Source organism: Oryctolagus cuniculus, chromosome 4, assembly GCF_964237555.1.
Source record: "Oryctolagus cuniculus chromosome 4, mOryCun1.1, whole genome shotgun sequence".
Taxonomy (NCBI): Eukaryota; Metazoa; Chordata; class Mammalia; order Lagomorpha; family Leporidae; genus Oryctolagus; species Oryctolagus cuniculus.
The window spans coordinates 150880022-150902851 of record NC_091435.1 but is presented as its reverse complement, the minus strand read 5'-3'; the positions used below and the strand labels follow the sequence as shown (position 1 = coordinate 150902851).

The 22830-nt window shown below is 43.2% G+C and overlaps 1 protein-coding gene across 3 annotated transcripts in view; it reads right to left on the bottom strand.

Moving 5' to 3' along the window:
• The window catches only part of CAPN7 (calpain 7), a 55487-nt gene that overhangs the window by 15223 nt on the left and 17434 nt on the right, over positions 1–22830 (bottom strand). For all 3 annotated transcript variants that reach the window (XR_001794591.3, XM_002716245.5, XM_051818480.2), the window contains exons 5-12: positions 21399–21599; positions 19226–19312; positions 11386–11512; positions 9997–10082; positions 8422–8515; positions 6881–7027; positions 5200–5306; positions 4180–4300 (exon numbers count right to left, since the gene is read on the bottom strand). Coding sequence is in view for 2 of the 3 variants with exons in the window: in XM_002716245.5 (XP_002716291.1) it covers positions 4180–4300; positions 5200–5306; positions 6881–7027; positions 8422–8515; positions 9997–10082; positions 11386–11512; positions 19226–19312; positions 21399–21599 (970 nt within the window). In the remaining variant the exon portion in view is untranslated. The remainder of the gene's footprint in view (positions 1–4179; positions 4301–5199; positions 5307–6880; positions 7028–8421; positions 8516–9996; positions 10083–11385; positions 11513–19225; positions 19313–21398; positions 21600–22830) is intronic.

Here is a 22830-nt window from a genome sequence, read left to right as displayed (position 1 = left end):
GCCAGCTCTCTGCTATGGCCAGGGAGTGCAGTGGAGGATGGCCCAGGTGCTTGGGCCCTGCACCCCATGGGAGACCAGGAAAAGCACCTGGCTCCTGGCTCCTGCCAGGATCAGCGCGGTGCGCCGGCTGCAGCGGCGGCCATTGGAGGGTGAACCAGCGGCAAAGGAAGACCTTTCTCTCTCTGTCTCTCTCTCTCACTGTCCACTCTGCCTGTCAAAAAAAAAAAAAAAAAAAAAAGAGGGCTGTTGAGTCCCAACTGCTGCAGCTCTGATCCAGCTCCCTGCTAACGCACCTGGAAAGCAGTGGAAGATGGTCCAAGTGCTTATGCCCTGCCACCCACATGGAAGATGTGGGTGGAGCTCCTGGTTTCAGCCTGGCCCAGTGCCAGCTATTACAAGGATCCAGGGAGTAAACCAGCAGATGAGGATCCCTATCTCTGTCACTCGACCTTTCAAATAAATAAAATCTTTTTTTTTTAATAAAAAGATTAATACTTCTATGCAAGTATTAATAAATCTTAAGACTCTTAAGCAAAGAAAGTAAAAAGTGATATAAGACTGAGCACAGCTTTAATCTTTAAGTCTACCTGCAAAAAAGACTCTAGAGATAAATGTCTGAATGAGACAGACACGTAAATATTTAAAACTTTTTTTAAACTCTCATTTTATTTCAGAGGCAGACACAGAGAAACACAGACAGAACTCCCATCCACTAGTTCATAGTTCACGCCTGCAGTGGTTGGGCTGGGGCTGAGGCCAAAGGTGTGAGCCAGGAACTCAATCCAGGACTCCCAATTATTCAAGCAATCAGATATTTTAAAACATAAGTCAGAATTAAGTAAATGTCTCAAAATTCTGGCCCACAAAAAAAAAATTTTTTTTGAAGCCAGGAAATTATTCAAATATATACCCAATAAAAAATACTCAAGGAAATCCACACTAATTTGAATACACATGAAGATGGCTATAGGCAACGATCAATCCTGACTGTACAAAGAGCACATAAACAAAAGGAAACCCAGCCAAGGCCAGCGTGATGTCTGCCCAAGCAGCCAAGGCCAGCGTGATGTCTGCCCAAGCTGGGTCCCGCTGCTCCCGTCAGCAGCTGTCACAGAATTACAATGTGAAGGTGAGCGTGATGCAGCAAATCCTGCACACTGCATGCCTGCTCTCAAATGCCTCAATCTTTACAGTCACTGCCATGAGAAACTGATAGTGTGTGCACAGTGCCACTCATTTTATATACCAGAAAGGCTGTTATTTGAAATTCTTACACTACTGGCCGTCAGTGATTTTTTAAAATCAGGTCAGAGCACAGGTGTCTATCTTTCTCATAAATACTGGGTTTCTTTAGAACAATGAAAAAGGCTTGTTATTCAAAATAAGTGATAAAATCTTCAGAGAAATTTCATTCATTCAAGCTCACTTTGCTGTTGGTTATTTCATTATCTAAATGTAAATCTCCGGCCATTAGCTCACTGTTGGTCACCTAATCATTAATACTTACCTCACAGGATGTTCTGACAATACAAAGAAAGATGTACACACTGTAATGAATAATGGCAACTGCTATTTGTAATGTTTGAGCTAGTGTTTGTGGCAAATTACAATTCTAAAACAACCACAAACCTCTCAGTTTATTCAATTTAATATAATTTATATATTTTTTTGCTTTAGGAGGCCAATTTTTATGCTACCTTTTGTTTTAAAGATTTATTTATTTATCTGAAAGTCGGAGTGAGAGAGGGAGAGAGAGATCGATCTTCAATTCGCTGGTTCACTCCCTAGATGGCTGGAACAGCCAGGGCTGGGGCCAGGAGCCAGGAGCCAGGAGCTTCTTCCAGGTCTCCCATATGGGTACAGGGGCCCAAGCAGCTGGGCCACCTTCTGCTGCTTTCCCAGGAGCATTAGCAGGGAGCTGGATCGGAAGTGGAGCAGCCAGACTTGAACTAGTGCTCATATGGGATGCCAGCATTGCAGGCAGTGGCTGAACTGCCTAAGCTATAATGCTGGCTCCTTTATGCCATTTTTGAAGGAACACACAATCCTATACAGAAAGGTTAAGGTTGTCATATTTACTAGCTAACTCAGCAAGTCTTGAGAGTGTAGGTTTTTAGAAAATGTTGGAAGAGTCCCTTAAATTCATACACAGTCATGCACTGCGTGATGATGTCAACAATGGACCATGAAAAGGACAGTGGTCCCAAAGACTGTAATGGAGCCGGAAAACTCCCACTGCTGGTACCACTGTTGCTGTGGTATCGCCAGGGCAGTACTCAGTGTCTGCAGTGGTGCTGGGGTGAACACAACTGCACTCGGGGTCCTATCAAAGGACAGCACACAGAATGATGTGTCGTCCTCAAACTGCATAATAAGTCTGTTACTGATTTGCACGTTTTCTCTTTTTCATCATGACTTTTCAGTTTCTGGTACAACAGTCTGCCACATTACACCAGCTGCAGCCTCACACATCTCACGTTTCCTCTTGACCCCAAATTTTTTTTTTTTTTTTTTTTTTTGGACAGGCAGAGTTAGTGAGAGAGAGAGACAGAGAGAAAGGTCTTCCTTCAGTTGGTTCACCCCCCAAATGGCCGCTATGGCCGGTGCTGCACCGATTCGAAGCCAGGAGCCAGGTGCTTCCTCCTGGTCTCCCATGTGGGTGCAGGGCCCAAGCACTTGGGCATCCTCCACTGCACTCCCGGGCCACAGCAGAGAGCTGGACTGGAAGAGGGGCAACCGGGACAGAATCTGGCGCCCCGACCGGGACTAGCACCCAGGGTGCCAGCGCCGCAGGCAGAGGGTTAGCCTAGTGAGCTGCAGTGCCGGCCCCTCCCACTTTTTATTTCAAGACTGAAATTACTGGGGCTGGTGCTGTGGCGTAGTGGGTTAGTGGGTAAAGCCGCTGCCTGCAGTACCTGCATCCCATGTAGGTGCCAGGACTAGAACCCGGGGTGCCGGCGCCGCAGGCGGAGGGTTAGCCTAGTGAGCTGCGGCGCTGGCCATTGACCCCATTTTAATATGGTAGTGTTTTGTTGTTTAGCATGGTCCTAGAAGTAATAGGCTACACACACACACACCCCAACACACACCACCCTCACTGTTCAGCAGGCTATACCATCTAGGTTTATGTAAGTGCACCCTATGATGCTTGCATCACAATGAAATCACCTAACATCACATTTCTCAGAATGCATCCTGGTCAATAAGTCATATATGACTGCAATTCCATGTGGCACACTTGAAAACCAGTCTAGGGGCTGGTGCTGTGGTGTAGTGGGTTAAGCCTCTGCCTGCAGTACTGCCATCCTATATGGGCACCAGTTTGAGTCCTGGCTGCTCCACTTCCAATCAAGCTCTCTGCTAACAGCCTGGGAAAGCCGTGGAGGATGGCTGGCCCAAGTGCTTGGACCCCTGTACTCACAAAAAGACCCGGAAGAAGCTCCTGGCTCCTGACTTCCGATCTGCCCAGCTCTGGCCATTGTGGCCATTTGGGGAGTGAACCAACGGATGGAAGACCCTGCTCTCTCTATATAACTTTGCCTCTCAAATAAATCTTAAAAAAATAAACAAGTGAAAACCAGTCTAATAAATGCTTAGTGATACTGTTGTTGCTGACTCATCATTACTTCTGTTCTCTGTATTTTCTGTTTTGAACCAATCAATTTTTCAGTTAAAAATAACCTGAGAAATAATGAAGCCAAACATTCCAACAATGAAAGGGTTAGAAAGGGTGTGCAGGTCTGAGAGCAAGCAAGGGCTGAGAGTAAGGGAACTGCTCACCTAGGCCAGTGGCATGCCTGTTACTCCTAGGGAGTGTCCTACTTTTCCTCCATTCCTGAGTACTTCCTCAGCGTCTACTAAACCCTACAGCTTAACACTGATTGACCCAATGCCCCCTGGACCTTGGGGACAAGGTGTATTTATCTCAATCCTACCAGTTAGGGGGAACAAAAGAGGTAACAGCATTTCTCTTCTGTCCTCAGTATCTCTGCCGCCAGCATCACTTTAGTTCCCACTTTTTAACACCATAATTTCAAGAGGGAGAGGCCAAGCTGTTTCATGTGATAGGTAGAATGGATTAAGAACGCCACCTAAACCTTGATTTGTCAGTGTTTGAAGTCTCAGAAATCATTTGGGATCCATGCAATATCTTAAGAGTCATAGAAAAAGAGACAAAACCTTGAACTCTCGAACGTCCAAAACAGCATAGGCGTGAGTGGGGACAAGACCCCACTTCTCTCCTTCAGCTTCCGTCATCATCCCAGTGGATGCGGTGATGAGGACATCCCCTTTGTGAAACCTGGACGACCCCAGAAGACAAGCGGCAATCAGGGAAGCGCACTACCACCCTTCATCACACCATCCTCCCTGGGGGTCCGATGGCTCACATCGACACTTCTGCAGGCTGCAAGTCTGTCTGAGGGGGCTCTTTCTAACACCCAAGAAGAACTTGACAATCCACAGCACATCAGATAAATCACATCATTCCCTTTTTTCTTTTGAAAAAATAATTTCCCTACTTTGAAAAAACAATTTTCCTACTCCCATAATAAGGGGACGGCCATTTTCCAGGGATTGATCGTCTTTCTTTTCCTAGAAACAAAACCAACACCTACAAGTTTCAAATTTAAAGAGTCCAATAGGCCGAGTCTGTTTTGAGTTACCCCATCCATCATTTTTTTACTCAGGTAACGAAAATGAATGAGAATAATGAAGGAAAGCAAATACTCAATTTTCAAATGTTAACAATTAGGGTGAAGAAGTGAAACACCAAATTCACCAAAAAGGGGTATCATTTTATTCATCAAATCATTGGGCTTTTTAGTTTGCCACCAAAGGTATCTCATGATTTGACAGTTTCCCCATCCCTATCATGGATTATCCAATCAAGCTTAAACTCTCAGACTTCTCTTTTCCCACCTTCCCTCAAGTGGAAAAATACTACAAAATACTTTTTCCATATGATGTATTTGAGATGCAAGTACTCTGGGTTATCCACAGTTTAGATGAAGTATAACCATCAGTGAGGATAAATGAGAGTTGATTTTAGCAAGTACATAGTGAAGTCTATTTTTAAAACAATTTCCCTAATAACTAGGATGACAGCTTCTGCAATCTCTAATCAAAACAAGGCATGATGTGTTTAAGGAGCTTCTTCTACTAAAAAATAATAATAATGATAATAATAGTAATAAATACCTTTGATAAAGCATTCGGAAGGAATTATCCTTGCTGAACGTTTGGCTATCTGAATGCATAGCAATCCTTTCTGGTATCCACCCAGTCAGTGCATGAAGATCAATATTCTGCAACATAAACATATTTCAGGGCTGTCAATGGTTCTCAAATCCCCAAGGCAGCTATTAAATCTCATCAATTTGGCATAATGGTGCTGACAGGAATTAAATTAGAGGGTAAAGTTGTTTTCAACCAGTAATAAATTCTTTAACTCAAATTCCTACCTGGATTTAGATACATGCTTGTTTTTCCTTATAACTCTTCCTGAATACAAAAGAACTGTTTTACTGATAAATGTAATGAGAACTTATAAAACGATTTTGATGATTCTTGCCACCATTTACTGAGTCACTTCTAATGTCTTATACACACTTATTCTTTCTCTAAACTGCGCTTGGCAAATTAATGCACTGGATTAGAAAGTCAGCCTAAAGGTATTTGAAGAATGGAGTCAATGAATGAAACTGTAACATTCTATCACATTTAACCGTGACTTATACATCCTCTGCCTGGCATTTAAAGAACCTGAAGAGTGAAGGAGGCCTGGTATTAGGCAAGGAAACAAATGAGGTATGAATGATGGGTGATCTGCATATAATCCTTCATTTACTCTTTGCAACCCTGAGAGGAGGCTATTATCCTGTGTGAAGCTAAGGAAGGGTAAATACTCATAGCCTTTCGAAGGCTACAGACTGGCTAGTATGTAAATTTAAAGTCATGTCTAACTGACTAGTTTTTGGTTTGTCTAGTACTTCTCACACAATGGAAGGCCACTGGCAGACAGGTCAGTTTTATAGGTTGTGTTAATTAGAGTTGAAGAAAACAACTCCCTCAATTTGAAATTACAAATCAAAATATACATAAGGATGACAATACAACACACCTCTCTGAGCTAAGCAGCCTGTTCTGGAAAGATATACTGTACTTAACTGGCCCATATTCCAACATAAGAGCAAACATATACATTTTAGGCTTTCCTGGATACACAATCTATGTGCAATGTGTTTTCTGAGATGCAGAGAGAGAAAGAGAAGGTACATGAGAGTGAGTGCCCAACTGCTGGTTTACTCCTCAGATGGCTGCAAGGGCTCCTGGCTGGGGCAGAAGCTGGGAGTCAGGAAGCAATCCAGATCTCCCTGTGAGGGCAGGGCTCAACTACTTGAGTTACTGCTGACTCCCAGGGTGTGCATTAGCAGGAAGTTGGTATCAGAGCCAGATACGGAACCTAGGCACTCCGAGGCAGGATGTGGGCATCTTAGCCAGGATTTTAACCACTAGGCCAAACATCCCCTCTCAATGTGTATTGTAAGCTAACAGAATTTCTAAAAACTGAAGATAAATTTTTTTCAGAAGCATTTCACTACATTCTAAAGCAATTCTAGCCAACAGAAATCTTTCATTTTATGTTTTCCAATAGCCACATAAAAAGTTAAAGAGAAAGGCAAAAACTAATTTTAGTAACATTTTGATTAATACAATATCAAAATATCAATGTAAGTACCCCCATAATAAGGGGATGGTCATTTTCCAGGGCTTGATCGTGTTTCTTTTCCTAGAAACAAAACCAACACCTGTAAGTTTCAAATTTAAAGAGTCCGACAGGCTGAGTCTGATTTGGGTTAACCCATCCACCATTACTTACTGAGTTAGATCCTGGGAAATCATATCCTCCCATGACTTTCATGTATGCTTTTTCTATGAGAGAAACCCATAATTCACTTTTGTTGTTGGAGTAAGAACAGAGCAATTCTCCCTTATGATCAACAGGTAATTGGTCATCAATTATCACCTGGAGAAAGAGAGCATTAACTTCCTTGGGTGGCACAAAATATATTAAAGTTCTATCAAGAAAAAAAGCCTGATACCTTTAACATACTGATAAAGTAAAAGATATAATATCCCTATTGTTAAGGTAATGACAGTTTCATGCTTCTGGAATCTGATCAATTGTCAAACGATGTTTAGCATGGCACCTTCATTCAGTCTTAAATGAACCAACTGGTTACATGTCACGTAATTACCACCAAACTGATGAGGGATCCTAGAAATGTACATTTAAAATAATTCTGAAAGGGTCTCACTAGTAAGGTAAACACTAATATCATGTGTCCTCTTGGTCTAAGCCTGTAAAAAGAACATGCGTTATGTGAAGCTGTAAAGGTGGAATAATATGCCTAAAATACATTCAAATAACAGAGAAAATAATCACACAAAGATACAGTTCCCAATTTACATAAAGAAGTGAGCTGGAAGACATGGGATAAGAGTAAGTTTGATCTAACACTAACAGGAAGATCCGCAGTGGCATTTTGAATGATTCTTAGACAAAGAAGTTGAGAATTTTATTTTAGAAAAAAATTGCCAAACATTTTGTTTAGTTTTTAATTGGCTGCAGTGGCTCTCGAAGGGGTTCTATACAACAGTATCAGATCACTTGGGAACTGAGAGAAACACAAATTCTGGTCCCATTCCAGATACGAATTAGAACATCTCAGGGAGGGAGCCCCAGCAATCTGTGTTTTAACAAGGTCCTCTAGAGGGCTCTGTGCAACTCAAATTTGCGCATTACTGAGCCAAACAGCAATGACTGTCAGGATGGACCCCCTTGGGAATCTTGTTAAAATGCAGATTCTGACCCAGCTGGCCTGGTGATGCTGATGCTGATGCACACACCAGGAGGAGGCAGGCACTAGAGGATTCTAACAATGCAAGGCCCTTAAAGTTCAGAGTGCTGAAGAAATTAAAGTTAAAACTGTGCATATATGTCACCAAAGACAGAACTTTAAAGGCCTCCTCTATCTCAAATTATGACTACATATAAACTCTTTGGGCTTAACAGACTCAGTCTGTCTGATTTCCATTTAATCAAATAAGAATCAATCACTACAAGATTAAATTTATTCTATGCATTAGTAATCTTTAGTTCAATGTTGTTTACTGGAATTTTGTGTAAATTTTCTCAAAATCACTTAAAAACACTTCATACTTGTCAAGGTTTACTTTTAATTAACAAAAAATGCTACTGGTAGTAATACTCACAAATATAATATTATCATAGATGCAAAGTCAACTAAACTGAGCTTAGAACCCTTTATACAGGTAACACTTTTTGATTAATTCCACTCAAGATTCAAAGGTAAGGAACAGAGACAAGGGGTAGGGGTAAGAAGAGATATCATTCACCTTTCTTGGGACACCATTGAGGTGAAGTTTCACCATATACTTTCCACATGGATTGTACTCTGGTTCACCATCCTTATTCTGAGGGTAAATTATGCTTTTGTAAGGAAAATGAAGAAATACCAATGTTAATATTCAACTACTGAACAGAATATGTTTTAAACATATGCTATTGTCTTAGTGACAATATTTTTATAAATATAAAATAATTTTATAATATATTCCTATTATTCCTCTAATAGACCTAGAAAAAAATTTCAATCTATTTACATACCTAGTAAATTATCTTTTAAGTAGATATATTTTAAGCCAGTTAAGATAAATAAAATGAAGAAGAAAAAAGAAGGCTATTTCAACTACCACAACCAAGGCAACTATGTACAACTCTAGTGGAGTTGCATAAAATTATACAGTAAGATACTGACAAAAACTATCAGGGTCAATTTGCTTTTGTTTTAAAAACAAATCTGAACCAAAATGAACATGTTGTGAATTATTTACTTATTTGACAAACAGCTGAAACTAGGGGCTTTGTTTAATCCATCTTTGTACTCTCATAACACAAAAACCACTCAGGAAAAGCCAAGTGAAAAAAAGTATAGGGGCAGTGCTGTGGCGTAGCAGGTTAATCCTCCACCTGTGGCACCGGCATCCCGGCACCGGTTCTAGTCCCAGCTGCTCCTCTTCCAATCCAGCTCTCTGCTGTGGCCTGGGAAAGCAGTACAGGATGGCCCAAGTGCTTGGGCCCCTGCACCTGCATGGGAGACTGGGAAGAAGCACCTAGCTCCTGGCTTCGGACTGGCACAGTTCCAGCCATTGTGGCCAACTGGGGAGTGAACCAATGGAAGGTAGACCATTCTGTCTCTCCCTCTCACTGTCTGTAACTCTACCTCTCAAGTAAATAAATAAAATATTTTTTTAAAAAAGTATAATGTATAATAATTTTTACAATGAATGATTGTAAGCTAACAGAATTTCTAAAAACTGAAGATAAATTTTTTTCAGAAGCATTTCACTACATTCTAAAGCGGTTCTAGCCAGTAGAAATATGTCATTTTATGTTTTCCAATAGCCACATAAAAAGTTAGAGAAAGGTAAAAACCAATTTTAATAACATTTTGACTAATGCAACATCAAAAATATATGTAATCTATATAAAAATTTGAGATATTTTTCAGTTTTATATTTTGTGCTTAGTTTTCAAAATCTCATGTGTATTTTATACTTATGGCCTATCTCAATTCAGACTAGCCTATTTCAAATGCTCAATAGCCACATGTGGCCAGCAATGGCTTTACTATATAGTACAATTATACAGCATTATACACAAGACGTGGTTTTACTTTGGCCACTTTCATTTATATCAAAATCTACTTATTCCCTATATGCTGACTACATTGCATATGTTATCACAATGCCTTAGTGCTTCTTTCCCCATTTGCGATTCATCTGGTTAACCTGTAAAAAGGACCAAATTTTGGGTGATATGCTCTCTCCACTTTCTACAAAAGTTAAGACCTAAATTTTTGATTTCCAGTTAAGAAACAAAAGGGTAAAGGGACAAATACAAAATTTTACCTGGTAATCAACTTCTTATTAAATCGTCTTTCATAAGCTGCACTGATAGCTAGTGATGCCACAAAGGAACAATCCGATACTATTGTCTGTTAATAAGAACAATTTATTAACACATGAAAAAGGCTCATGGGAAATGAAATTAAAGATAAGCTTATCTGGTACAAACTTTCTTTTAAATTCACGCATGGATGGAGCTGGCCTGCAGTGCCGGCTTCCCCTATGGGCACTGGTTCAAGTCCTGGCTGCTCCACTTCCAATCCAGCTCTCCACTATGGCCTGGGAAAGCAGTAGTATATGGCCCAAATCTTTGGGCCCCAGCACCCGTGTGGGAGACCTAGAAGAAGCTCCTGGCTCCTGGATTTGGATCGGCCCAGCTCCGGCCATTGTGGACTTTTGCGCAGTGAACCAGGAGATGGAAGACCTCTATCTCTTTGCCTCTCTGCCTTTCAAATAAATACATACATATTAAAAATAAATGAATTCATGCATGGGTTTCATAATAGACATTTTCCATTAACTTTTGGAAGATTTCTTGAACGAATGGATTTAAAAATTTTTTGTGGGGCCGGCGCTGTGGCGCAGCAGGTTAAAGCCCTGGCCTGAAGTGCCGGCATCCCATATGGGCGCCGGTTCGAGTCCTGGTTGCTCCTCTTCTGATCTAGGTCTCTGCTGTAGCCTGGGAAGTAGTGGACAATGGCCCAAGTCCTTGGGCCCCTGTACCCATGTAGGAGACCTGGAGGAAGCTCCTGGCTCCTGGCTTTGGATCAGCACAGCTCCGGCTGTTGCAGCCACCTGGGGAGTGAACCAGTGGATGGAAGATCTCTCTCTGTGTCTCTACCTCTCTGTAACTCTTTCAAATAAATAAAAATAAATCTTTAAAAAAATTTTTTTGGCCAAAATAAACTTATCTTTTAATTCTCTTTCCCATGAACTTCTGAATTACCCTCATTCATTCCTGTAATTTCAGCATCACAATATTTAGGCATTGCACATAGCATCTGACTTTTTATGATAAACATCTTCTTGATTGTTGCTTGAAGAGGAAAATAACAGACATGCCACACTGCAGACTCACCTATTTTATTTAACACGTGCTAGAAAAATCAAATAATGTATTTCAATGAAATTATTTTAGAATAGATATTTAAATAATTATCCTTCTACTTTTGATATTTAGTTTCTTTATAAAAGGTGAAATTTAGATTTTCAAGTTAACCCACAAACATATAAACAGTATTGTAAAAACAACTACTTATAAGTTATTCATACTTACAGTAGTATGTTTAAGTCAACATGTACAAAATGAGTAAACTTTCTAAACCAAAGAGACAACTGAATACTGTATTCATGTTAAAGTACTTTCATATAAAATTACACAAAAATGTTTACCTGCTTTATGCTGAAACTCGACACAGTATAAATCATTGTAGGATTGTTGGTGAGGTCTTCTGGTCGTACCCATTTGGAAAATGTAGCCTTTTGTTTAGGTGATAATGGTAGCTTGCCCCATCTATCACTGAGATAATAAAAAATCAGAACATGTAACAAAATTCATCTTAGATGAACCAAAGCCAAACTAAATTTCCTCATTTCTTACAAATCCTTTTTTTTTTTCCTGGTACAGTGATCACAACTACACTTATACTTTCCTAAAATAACACTCTGGTCGAACCTGATTCTACTTAACTTTGAATCCAGTCAACCTGATCACAATTTCCCAGTTAAAAATATGCATAAGTAACTGAAAACAGAAGAACAACCTAAATTTGCCTATTTAAGAAAACAATTTAGGGGCCAGCGCTGTGGCATAGCTGGTAAAGCCACTGCCTGCAGTGCTGGCATTCCATATAGGTGCCGATTCAAGTCCTGGCTGCTCCACTTCTGATCTAGCTCCGTTATGGCCTGGAAAAGCAGTAGAAGATGGCCCAACTCCTTGGGCCCCTGTACCCACATGGGAGACCTGGAAGAAGCTCCTGGCTCTGGATTGGCGCAGCTTTGGCCGCTGTGGCCATCTGGGGAATGAACCAGTGGATGGAAGACTTCTCTCTCTCTGCCTTTCCTTCTCTCTCCATGTAACTCTTTTAAATAAAATATATAAATCTCTAAAAATATACAATTTAAAAGTTTAACCTAACTTGCCTGTGCTCAAGAAACTCAGCAGTAACAGTGTCATCATCAAGGGTCCTGTCAAGGCAAGTCTGACTCATAAGCAAACAGGCTAATGATGGGAAAGGGCAGCTGTGGAATACAAACCACGTGGCAGGCATCGGCTGAAGTCCTTCACACACATTCTCCACTTCATGAGCACAATAACTCTATTCTAACAAATATTCTTTTTTATTTATTTATTTTTTTGGACAGGCAGAGTGGACAGTGAGAGAGAGAGACAGAGAGAAAGGTCTTCCTTTGCCGTTGGTTCACCTTCCAATGGCTGCTGCGGCCGGCGCACTGCGCTGATCCGATGGCAGGAGCCAGGTGCTTCTCCTGGTCTCCCATGGGGTGCAGGGCCCAAGCACTTGGGCCATCCTCCACTGCCTTCCCGGGCCACAGCAGAGAGCTGGTCCGGAAGAGGGGCAACCGGGACAGAATCCGGCGCCCCGACCGGGACTAGAACCCGGTGTGCCGGTGCCGCAGGCAGAGGATTAGCCTATTGAGCCATGGTGCCGGCCACAAATATTCTTTGAAAGTGGATAAAGTGATCAAACAGCTAAGAAGCATCAGAACTACCACTTGAATCCAGGTCTCTGGGGATTTCACCATTCTTACCCAGTGCCGCCTACTAGCTGTGTTATGTTTCTCTAAAACTGTTATACAGCACCAAAGAAAATAAATCTACCTTTCCCCAGTCCTTTTCTTGAACAAAGGCAATAAATCCTTGGATTTCAAAAACCTTTTAGATAACATAAGGTACACGATATGCAGCCTGAAACAAACCTACTGCAACACTCATTTCAGTGAAGGCTGGCAGCAGGAAAGATGGCTCTGTGGTCAGGTGTGGTTTGCAAACTCCGGGTTTAAGCATCAGTTTTCCACTGCAGGCCACCTGTAGACTTCCCTTTCTTTCTTTCCCACTCTCAGTTATCCCACCTCACTACCAAAATACGGCAGAATTCCAGTCACTGTTCAGACACAGTGTTTAAAACAAACCTGATACCTGCAGCAAGACTGAGTAACTGGACAACTGACTCATTTACAACCAGCGGCAACGCTCCAAACCACGCCACTCTGACTTCCAAAGTACACGTGTTGAGAGCTCTGGAAACTGAATTAAATATCGCCACAGTTATGAGCAGTTGTTTAATATTTCCATGACATGTGACTGTATCAATTTGGCATTTCTATAAAAACTCTGAAAATCATGTAAAAGTTTCACTCTCTTTGAAAAAGCCATTAAAAAATATTCACACTTCACCAAAATTTTGAAAAATGGTCTCTCAAAGCTTTGTTATTAATCTGAAATCTTCTTGTTTATCAAAATCTATGTCTGTTTATTCCTCCTAAAACACGGAAGAACATTTCTTCACAGGGATGTTAAAAAAAAAAAAAAAAGGCAATGGGCAATGGGCAAGGTTGCAAAGGGATAAGGTTTTTTTTTTTTTTTCCTGAAAATAACAGTTAAAAAAAAAAAAACCAACTTGCTATACATAAATGTCCTCAAAAGGACACAACAGGATTCATTTTTATTGTTGACTTCTGGAGAGCAGAGTCACACATTATGGGAAACAAGTCCATGTTAACATGAAAAATGGTGACTGAGAAGTAAAGTATTTCATATAAAACAAATGAGCAACCTACAACATGCTAATGTACAAAACGTCTAACCGCCTAATCCACACAAACAGCACAGGGATCCCGCAGAGCAGGTCCCAGTGAAGAGACTGGCACGGTGAGCAGGGTGGCCCAACAACAGACCAGCTGCTCTTCTCACGGTGGGAGGAAAACCCAGGCCTGGCGTCTACAAGACCCCGGTACTTCAGGTGACTTACGAGTTTAAAAAAACCAACTTTCTCTTTTTTGCCTTTAAATGACCAAGAACAAAACCGACTGATGTCACTGACAGACTGGAAAAGTGGTGCGATGCAGTCACTAGGGAGGGGCATGGATTCAGATCCTGCCGCTCTGCTAAGAAGGTGTGGGCCGTCACCGCCACTCCCCAGGAGGGACCAGGACCACAGGCTGCCTCAGGAAGCTCGGGCACAGGACTCCCCAGAGGAGCTGCCCCGGGTCCCAGAAGGGCGAGTGGTCCTGGAAGTGAATGAGGTGGAGGGAAGGCTGGCTGTGCAGAGCATACAGAAATAAAAGCAGGCTGAAGGCAATGCGAACAGATCAGTGATGTCAACTCTGATTTTCAGGCCTGATGCCAGACTGGGGTCAGCTACGTCTGTCTTTTCTGCACCTTTTAGGCAAACTGCCCTCATCTGTCTGAGGTTCACCTGCTGCCCTGACCCAGCAGGGCTCCCTACAGCGGCATGGTCAGGCCCTGGATGTGGGGTGCAGACTCTCAGCAGTTGAGGCAGCTGCCCTTGGCAAGGAAGAGACTCTCCTTCTAGAAGGAGGCAGCACTGGCTTGGCACTGTCTGCACCCAGGCCTGAGTAGCTCACATTTCAGACATCCACGTGAGATGGGGGTGGAGGGGACGGAGCGCCCAGGGAGGGAACCACGGTGACCACAGGCACAGCCAGAAGAGAAGCCACACCGTGGGGAGTCAACTAGGGCTAACACAGGGCGGGCCCAGTGGGGTGGAATGGGTAATTCAACTTGTCAGGCTTGCAAACTTGGAGTTGCCAGGGTATAAGGACCAGGAGAAGTTACACAGATCAAAGCAGCATGCAGTACTCTTTGGTATTTACTAAACCAAATTCCTGATAAACTAATATCATCGATACTTCATGCTTTTTCATCAAAATTCCCAAACTAAAGGAGAGCATTCATTTTGTTCAACATGATAAATCTATGTATGACGTTTTAAGAAACTGTTCTTTCTGGGTTGTGACTTTTTAAAAAATTGGCTGTCCCTTTTGCAGACACACCCAGACAGGATGTGATGAACCTGCCGAGTCCAGGGCCAGCACCTCGCACTCCTGAGCAGAGTGAAAACTGCTCTTCAGGAGTGACAGTGGCAAAGCTCAATCTTTCCACACACTTGCAAATGGAAACCTCTCGAGATGCATCAGGGTTTACAGCTCGAAGGCTGCTGACACAGTGGACATCACATGGAATCAGAATTTTGCTCAACTGAGAAATGTCAGTCAACTAGCTAGCCAAGGCTCCTCTGCTTCCCTGCGCTCAATACTTGTCCCAGCGACAGGAGAGTAATACCATATGGTTCAAAGAGAACTGAGGTGCTGGCTGCAAGCCCACCACCCTGCTTCACAGTAAGCTGTAATTCTAAGAGCCAGCACCGCTACGCTGGCAGAGGCGTGTGGAATGAGACTGGAGAGCAGACTCAGGAGGGGAGTCCACCTTCACTCAGGGGAGGTAGCTTAAGGAACCTGCAAGGCCTATGCTCCAGGAAACATTCGGGTCCCAGGGTGGGACAGAGCAGGGATCCTCTTTGTGCTGAATCTGGGAAAACAGGGCCTCGGTTCTGGTTGTAGGAAGAGGCCCCTGGAACTCCTGCTGGAGGAAGGAGGCCTTCCACAGCAGTGGGTGAGTTTCAGGGGACCAGGCCTGGGCACGGATGTCACGCCCTCCGAGTTGTGAGGACAACGCAGAGAGCCCTTGGTGAAGGGGCAGGAGACGGGTTGTTGCACCCTGCCCCAGGGCTTCTCCAAACACTGACCTGCTCTCTAGATGGCTGTGTCTCTTGACCAATTTTTCACTTAAATAAGCACAATGCCATCATTCCATAATATCAGAACTAGGATGCCTTTAGATTTTTTTTTTTGACAGAGTTAGACAGTGAGAGAGAGACAGAGAGAAAGGTCTTCCTTCCGTTGGATCACCCCCCAAATGGCTGCCACAGCCGGCGCACTGCGCTGATTCGAAGCCAGGAGCCAGGTGCTTCCTCCTGGTCTCCCATGGGGTGCAGGGACCAAGCACTTGGGCCATCCTCCACTGCCCTCCCAGGCCACAGCAGAGAGCTGGACTGGAAGAGGAGCAATCGGGACAGAATCTGGCACCCTAACCGGGACTAGAACCCGGGGTACCGGTGCCGCAGGCGGAGGATCAGCCTAGTGAGCTGCGGCGCCGGCTGATGCCTATAGATTTTTAAGGATCTGGCGTTTACTGTAATTTCCCAGAGCAGAAGGTGGTATGTATTTCTCAAACTTTTTCAAGGATCATCCCACAGGACCACTAGTATTCAGGGTAACATTTGGTACCTGGGTAATATCAGGAGTCCATTATAAGGAAAAAATAGTTGGCTGAATTTAGAACAGTCTGAAGACAGCTACCACAAAATCTCCAGGAGAAAAATAAAGGTTAACTCAAGCTTATAATCTTAATTATTTAGTATTATTATTTACCATACAAACTATAATAGAGCAAATGCAAGATATCTTACTCTTTACTCTTGCAGGTCACAACTAAATTACCAAACACACTTTTTCTTTAGAACTTTAGAGATATTAAAAAACTACAACTATAATTTTGACTTAAATATTAATATATGACCAGCTGGCGCCGTGGCTCAATAGGCTAATCCTCCACCTGCGGCGCCAGCACACTGGGTTCTAGTCCCGGTCGGGGCGCCGGATTCTGTCCCGGTTGCCCCTCTTCCAGGCCAGCTCTCTGCTGTGGCCCGGGAAGGCAGTGGAGGATGGCCCAAGTGCTTGGGCCCTGCACCCCATGGGAGACCAGGAGAAGCACCTGGCTCCTGCCTTCGAATCAGCGCAGTGCGCCAGCTGCGGCTGCCATTGGAGGGTGAACCAACGGCAAAAGGAAGACTTTTCTCTCTGTCTCTCTCTCATTGTACACTCTGCCTGTCAAAAATAAAAAAAAAATTAATATATGACCAAAATAGGCCGGTACCGCGGCTCACTAGGCTAGTCCTCCGCCTTGAGGCGCCGGTACACCGGGTTCTAGTCCCGGTGGGGGCGCCGGATTCTGTCCTGGTTGCCCCTCTTCCAGGCCAGCTCTCTGCTGTGGCCAGGGAGTGCAGTGGAGGATGGCCCAAGTACTTGGGCCCTGCACCCCATGGGAGACTAGGAGAAGCACCTGGCTCCTGCCATCGGATCAGCGCGGTGCGCCGGCTGCAGCGTGCCAGTCGCGGCGGCCACTGGAGGGTGAACCAACGGCAAAAGGAAGACCTTTCTCTCTCTCTCACTGTTCACTCTGCCTGTCAAAAAAAAAATTAATATATGACCAAAATAGAAAAACATTTAAAAATCATTCAATACCGGTGTCAGCACTGTTGAACAGCAAGTTAAGCTGTTTCCTGCAACGCTGGTATACCACATGAGTGCTATTTTGAGTTCTGACTGCTCCACTTCCAATCCAGCTCCATGATAATTCACCTGGCAAAACAGAAGATGGCCCAAGTACTTGGACTCCTGCCACCCATGTGGGACACCTGGATGGAGATACTGGCTCCTGGCTGTGGCCTGGCCCAGCCTGGACCATTAGAGCCACTTAGGGAGTGAACTAGCAGATGGAAGAGGTATCTCTCACCCTCTAACTCTGCCTTTCAAATCATTTTTTTTTTTTTTAAGATTTTAATTTATTTACTTGAAAGGCAGAGATACAGAGAAAGCAACAAAGAGAGATCTTCACTTACTGGTTTACTCCTCAAATGGCTATAACAGCCGGGGCTGGACCAGGCCAAAGTCAGGAGCGAGGAGCCTCTTCTGGTCTTCCATGTGGGCACAGGGGCCCAAGTATCTGGGCCACTTTCACTGCTTTCCCAAACACATTAGCAGGGATCTGGATCGGAAGTGGAACAGCCAAGACTTGAACCAGCAACCATACGGGATGTTGGACTGTGGCTGGCAGCTTAACCTTTAATGCCACAGCGCCAGCCCCAATAAATAATTTTTTTAAAAAATCATTCAATATCTTTAACCAACGATAGCCATTCATTTACTGTAGGTCCTTGAATTGGATCTTCTCAGTAAACAATGACACTGTCATTCTGTTCCACGTTTCCACTCAGTTCCTTTGCTGACTTGTATTTCTACCACAGTTAAATCACTAGTTGGACAAACACTATTTCCTTTGTGCCCATGTCAGCCCACTGCAGGCCCACACTAGCTTGCAAGCAGACGAGGGATAAGCAAGGTTCTCTTGCTTTCCCACAGCCACACCTCTCCTCCAATCAATTTTTTTTTTTTTGAAGATTTTATTTACTTATTTGAGATGTAGTTACAGACAGTGAAAGGAAGAGACAGAAAGAAAGGTCTTCCACCCACTGGTTCACTCCCCAAATGGCTGCTACGGCTAGATCTGAGCCAAATCGAAGCCAGGAGCTTCTTCCGGGTCTTCCATGCAAGTGCAGGGGGCCCAAGCACTTGGGCCATCTTCTGCCTTCCCAGGCCATAGCAGAGAGCTAGATTGGAAGAGGAGCAGCTGGGACTAGAACCAGAGCCCTTATGAAATGACAGCACCGCAGGTGGGGGATTAACCTACCACTCCACAGTGCTGGACCCCTGACTTTCAAATAAATAAATAAATCTTTATAAAAAAAAATCCATGTTCTATGCAGAGTTTTTACTCCTTTTAGCTACCTATGTACTATTTCACCACTTGAGGAAGACAAATTTTATCCACCTCCAATTGGTTATCCAGAAAATGTGGACATGCAGATTGTCTCCCATAGTTTGCTATTACAGTGCTGCCTGATACACTCTTCAGTGCTCTGTCTCATCACTGGAGCCTGATGTAATAAAATCCTTTCTGGCTCACGCACTACTATGAGTCATTTAAGATCAATGTGTCACAGTTTACCCAGGAACGTTGAATACTCTTAGTAAAAAAGATTCGGGCCGTCTACCCCTGCTCTCTCAGGCCATAGCAGAGAGCTGGATCAGAAGAGGACAGCCGAGAGTAGAACCGGCACCCATATGGGATGTCGGCGCTGCAGGCAGATTAACCTACTGCGCCACAGTGCCAGCAGCCCCACCCCCCACTACTTTTTAAAATATTTATTTAAGAGGAAGAGACAGAGAGATCAATATTTTAATCACCAACTTTAATCTCAAGGCTATGAATAAAATTTGACTTCAGAGTATTGAAAAGGTACAGGAATACTAAAATGACCTTAGAAGTAAAATACCAACAGCTTTTACTTACCAGAAAGGCATTGGATAAGCAAAACGTTCCCTCAGGTCAACACTCATGAAAGGAACATATTCTATACCATTTATTTTTGATGTTGTCCTACAAAACACAAGAAAAATATCTAATGTCCAAGTCTATTTTAATCACAAATCTTTAAAATTCAAATGATAAGATCTAGTATTGTATTAAAATTAAACTGACAACCTCATATTGTTATCTTTATTTGGACACCGTTTTCATAAAACAAATACCAGAAAATAACTGATTCAATTCAATTCAGGAAGAGTAGTCTTTTAAGGCTAACATCCTTTACAACAAAATCCTAGACTTACGATTTCATTCTAGAGGTAATGAAAGTGTCCCTTGTACCCAGCACCAAGACACAAGCCACTTCTATCTTAAGCCCCAAGGGAGAAACCAGCTGTTTCATGATTTTGAAATTCAAAAACATGACACATAATTCTAACAAATATGTTCTTTATATTTTCTGGTTATGGTAATACAGAATGGGTAATACAAGAACAAATTGTCACAATCATCAGCTACAGTCTACTGACAAAGAAATGAGGTTTGTGGTAGCTTTGCATGTTTTCTCTTCATTTTGTATATATGCTTATTTGTATACATTCACTATTTCTCTTTACATCTGTTGGCTTCTTTTATTTAAAGTAGCTGCAGAGAAACCTCACAACCTAGTCTTTTAAAATTTTTTCTTTAAAATTTATATTAAAGGCAGTGATAGATTTCCCATCTGCTGGTTCACTCTCCAAAAGCCTGCAACAGCCAGGGCTGGGCCAGGTTGAAGCCAGGAGCCTGGAATTCAGAGACCCAACTACTCGAGCCACTGCCTGCTGCTTCGCAGGGAGCAAAGAGCAGGAAGCTGGAATTAGGAAAGGTACTCTGATACAGGTTACAGATGTCCTAAGTGCTGTACCAATGATTCTGTCAAATGCCTGGTCCACTATTGTCTTTAGGTAACAGCATCTGGGTAATCTGAGTATTGAAGAACACAACTAGCAATGCAAACCGTGACTGTTGGAACTAGGCATATATTCATCTTGGTGAGGAGATGAGAACTTTTCCTTTTCGTGAAGAACAGCAACACTTTAGTAAGTGGAAACACAGAGTTGCTTAGTTGCAATGTGGAATTCCAAACATGAGTAGAAGGGGGCCTTTTCACAGTTCAATTTTAGGAAAATTAAAATGTGAACTCACATGACTTGCACAGCTCTAAGCATGCTGTGCCCAATTTAAGAATAGCCACGCTGGTTGGGAGACCCATCCAATTTGCTCTGATTCAGAAGGCAATCAGTGGTTTCCACATTACTGTGCTTTGCAATTCTAGTATCTGGAGGCTGCTTTCAGATGCATGGGGCTAGCTGCCCAGGGGCCCATGAATGTTTAAGGAGCCAGATGATATACCTTTTAGGGTTTGCAGTGAGGTTTATGATACATATTCTTCTGGGTTTTGTTGTCTTTTTAAAAACTATTTAGTAGAAACTATTCATAATTCAAGGTTTCTTTTGCTTACCGCTGGCCTAGATTATTTGGAAGGAACATTTTTTTCCCCATTAGGGCTCTGGTTGCAAAGCCACACAAATACAAGTGATTGCTGCAGCTCTAATTTGCTCCTTGATCTTTTAGTGCTCAGTTTACAGAATGCTAGGATTTTCAGGAATATACATTATGTCTAGTAAAATATATTAGGAGGAACACACTTTAACTATTTCAAGTTGTTTTAATACATATGATTTAGGGGCCTGCACTGTGGCATAGTGGGTAAAGCTGCTGCCTGCAGTGCAGGCATCCCACATGGGCACTGGTCCGAGTCCTGGCTGTTCCTCTTCCAATCCAGCTCTCTGCTGTGGCCTGGGAAAGCAGTAGAAGATGGCCCAAGTCCTTGGGCCCCTGCACTCGCGTGGGAGACTTGGAAGAAGCTCCTGGCTCCTGGCTTCAGATAGCCCCAGCTCTGGCCATTGCGGCCATTTGGGGAGTGAACCAGGGGATGGAAGACCTCTCTCTCTGCCTTTCAAATAAATATTTAAAAAATACATGATTTATAATTACATAATAATAGCACAATATACTGTAAGATCTGAACACAATTCAGCAAACTCAATGAGAATAAAATTACCTGTGTTGATTATGTTAACAAATCCATCCCAAGGAATCACAAACTATTTACCTCAGCACTTCTATTTCCTCCGCGGTGTATCTCTGTCCTTGTGCGTCACAAGACTGTGGACTTATAAATGCCTGAGGCTTTTCAAGGAAGGGGTTAGATCCTAGTGGGAAATGTGTTCTCACTGGAGGTGGCTTTGGTTTAACATTTGTTGACTTGGCTTTGCAAAGTGGCTTTGTCAAAGGCTCACTCAATGCTTCAGCTCTGTAAAAGATGCACAGAAAAACTGTTCTAGTTTTTCTTCTCACATTTAAGCTTTTCAGGAGACAATTTAGTCAACAAGTAGTCAAACCACCCTAATGTAACATTACATCCTAGTCAGTAAGTCACTTCTAGGCTACTCGCAAAGGTAGGATGAATATTTTTGCCAAAAATATTCTGTCAACATCATTAATCAAGCACTTATTATACTTAATTAATAAAGTAAGAGGTATACAAGAATGTACAAAACAATTCCTACCCTTAAGGTGCTCACAGTTTTGTGGGGAACGAGAAAGAAGTGCATCAGAATGCGAGCTGCTGGATGGAGGTGTTGCACAGCCCAGCCACAGCCTTCACCGCTGAAGGGGGTGGGTCAGGGAAGGCTGCTCCATTGATGCTGGAGCTGCAGAGGAGCTCCCCCACCCCCACCCGGGGGAGAGGGGCCGCGATGTGTGTAGGAAGCGCATGGGAGCATGTGCAGAATGAGGCAGCTGCGCAGTGAGCTGGGCTCACTCCACAACAACGGCGGCAGCCCTGGGAAAAGTGCAGCGGAGACGAGCTGGGACAGGAAGGCAGGGCTGCATCCTGCCAGGCCCCACATGAAACGCGAGGGAACCTGGACTTTGTTCTGCCTGAAGGCACGAGCTGCACATGGAAGTTCTCAACCTGAGGTCCACTCTGAGATCAATGTACATTTTCTGTGCACACTGTCCTGGAACGGACCCACACTTGTCAACAGCTCCTCCAAGGATCCCGTGGCTGACCCCTCCCAGTCCCCTGATGCACTCAAGGTGCACTCAGGTGCACTCAGGAATCCTGGCTGGGTTACCCCCGCAGGTGAGGGGAGGCACCTGCGGTTCTGACAGGGAAGAAGTTAAGATGGAGAAGGCAACCACTGTCAAGCTCTCACATTTTCATGCATTTGGGGAAACATGCTAAAGGCTGATAAACGACGGTGATGAAACGGGGAGATGACTGCTACACCTCAAGTACAAAAAGTGGTGCTGGGGGTGGTACAACTATCTAGTCAGAGCCTCAAAGCAGGTAACTGCATTAACTCATGCTGTAGATACACATGTAATGCCTATCCGTTTCCTTTGTCTATAACACCCTTATGAAAGGTATATTTCTCTTATACAAATTCATTCATTCCTTGACTAACACCTACTGAGTACATACCATATGTCATGGCACTACGCTAGATGTCTAGTTACAGCACTGAACAAAACAGAGA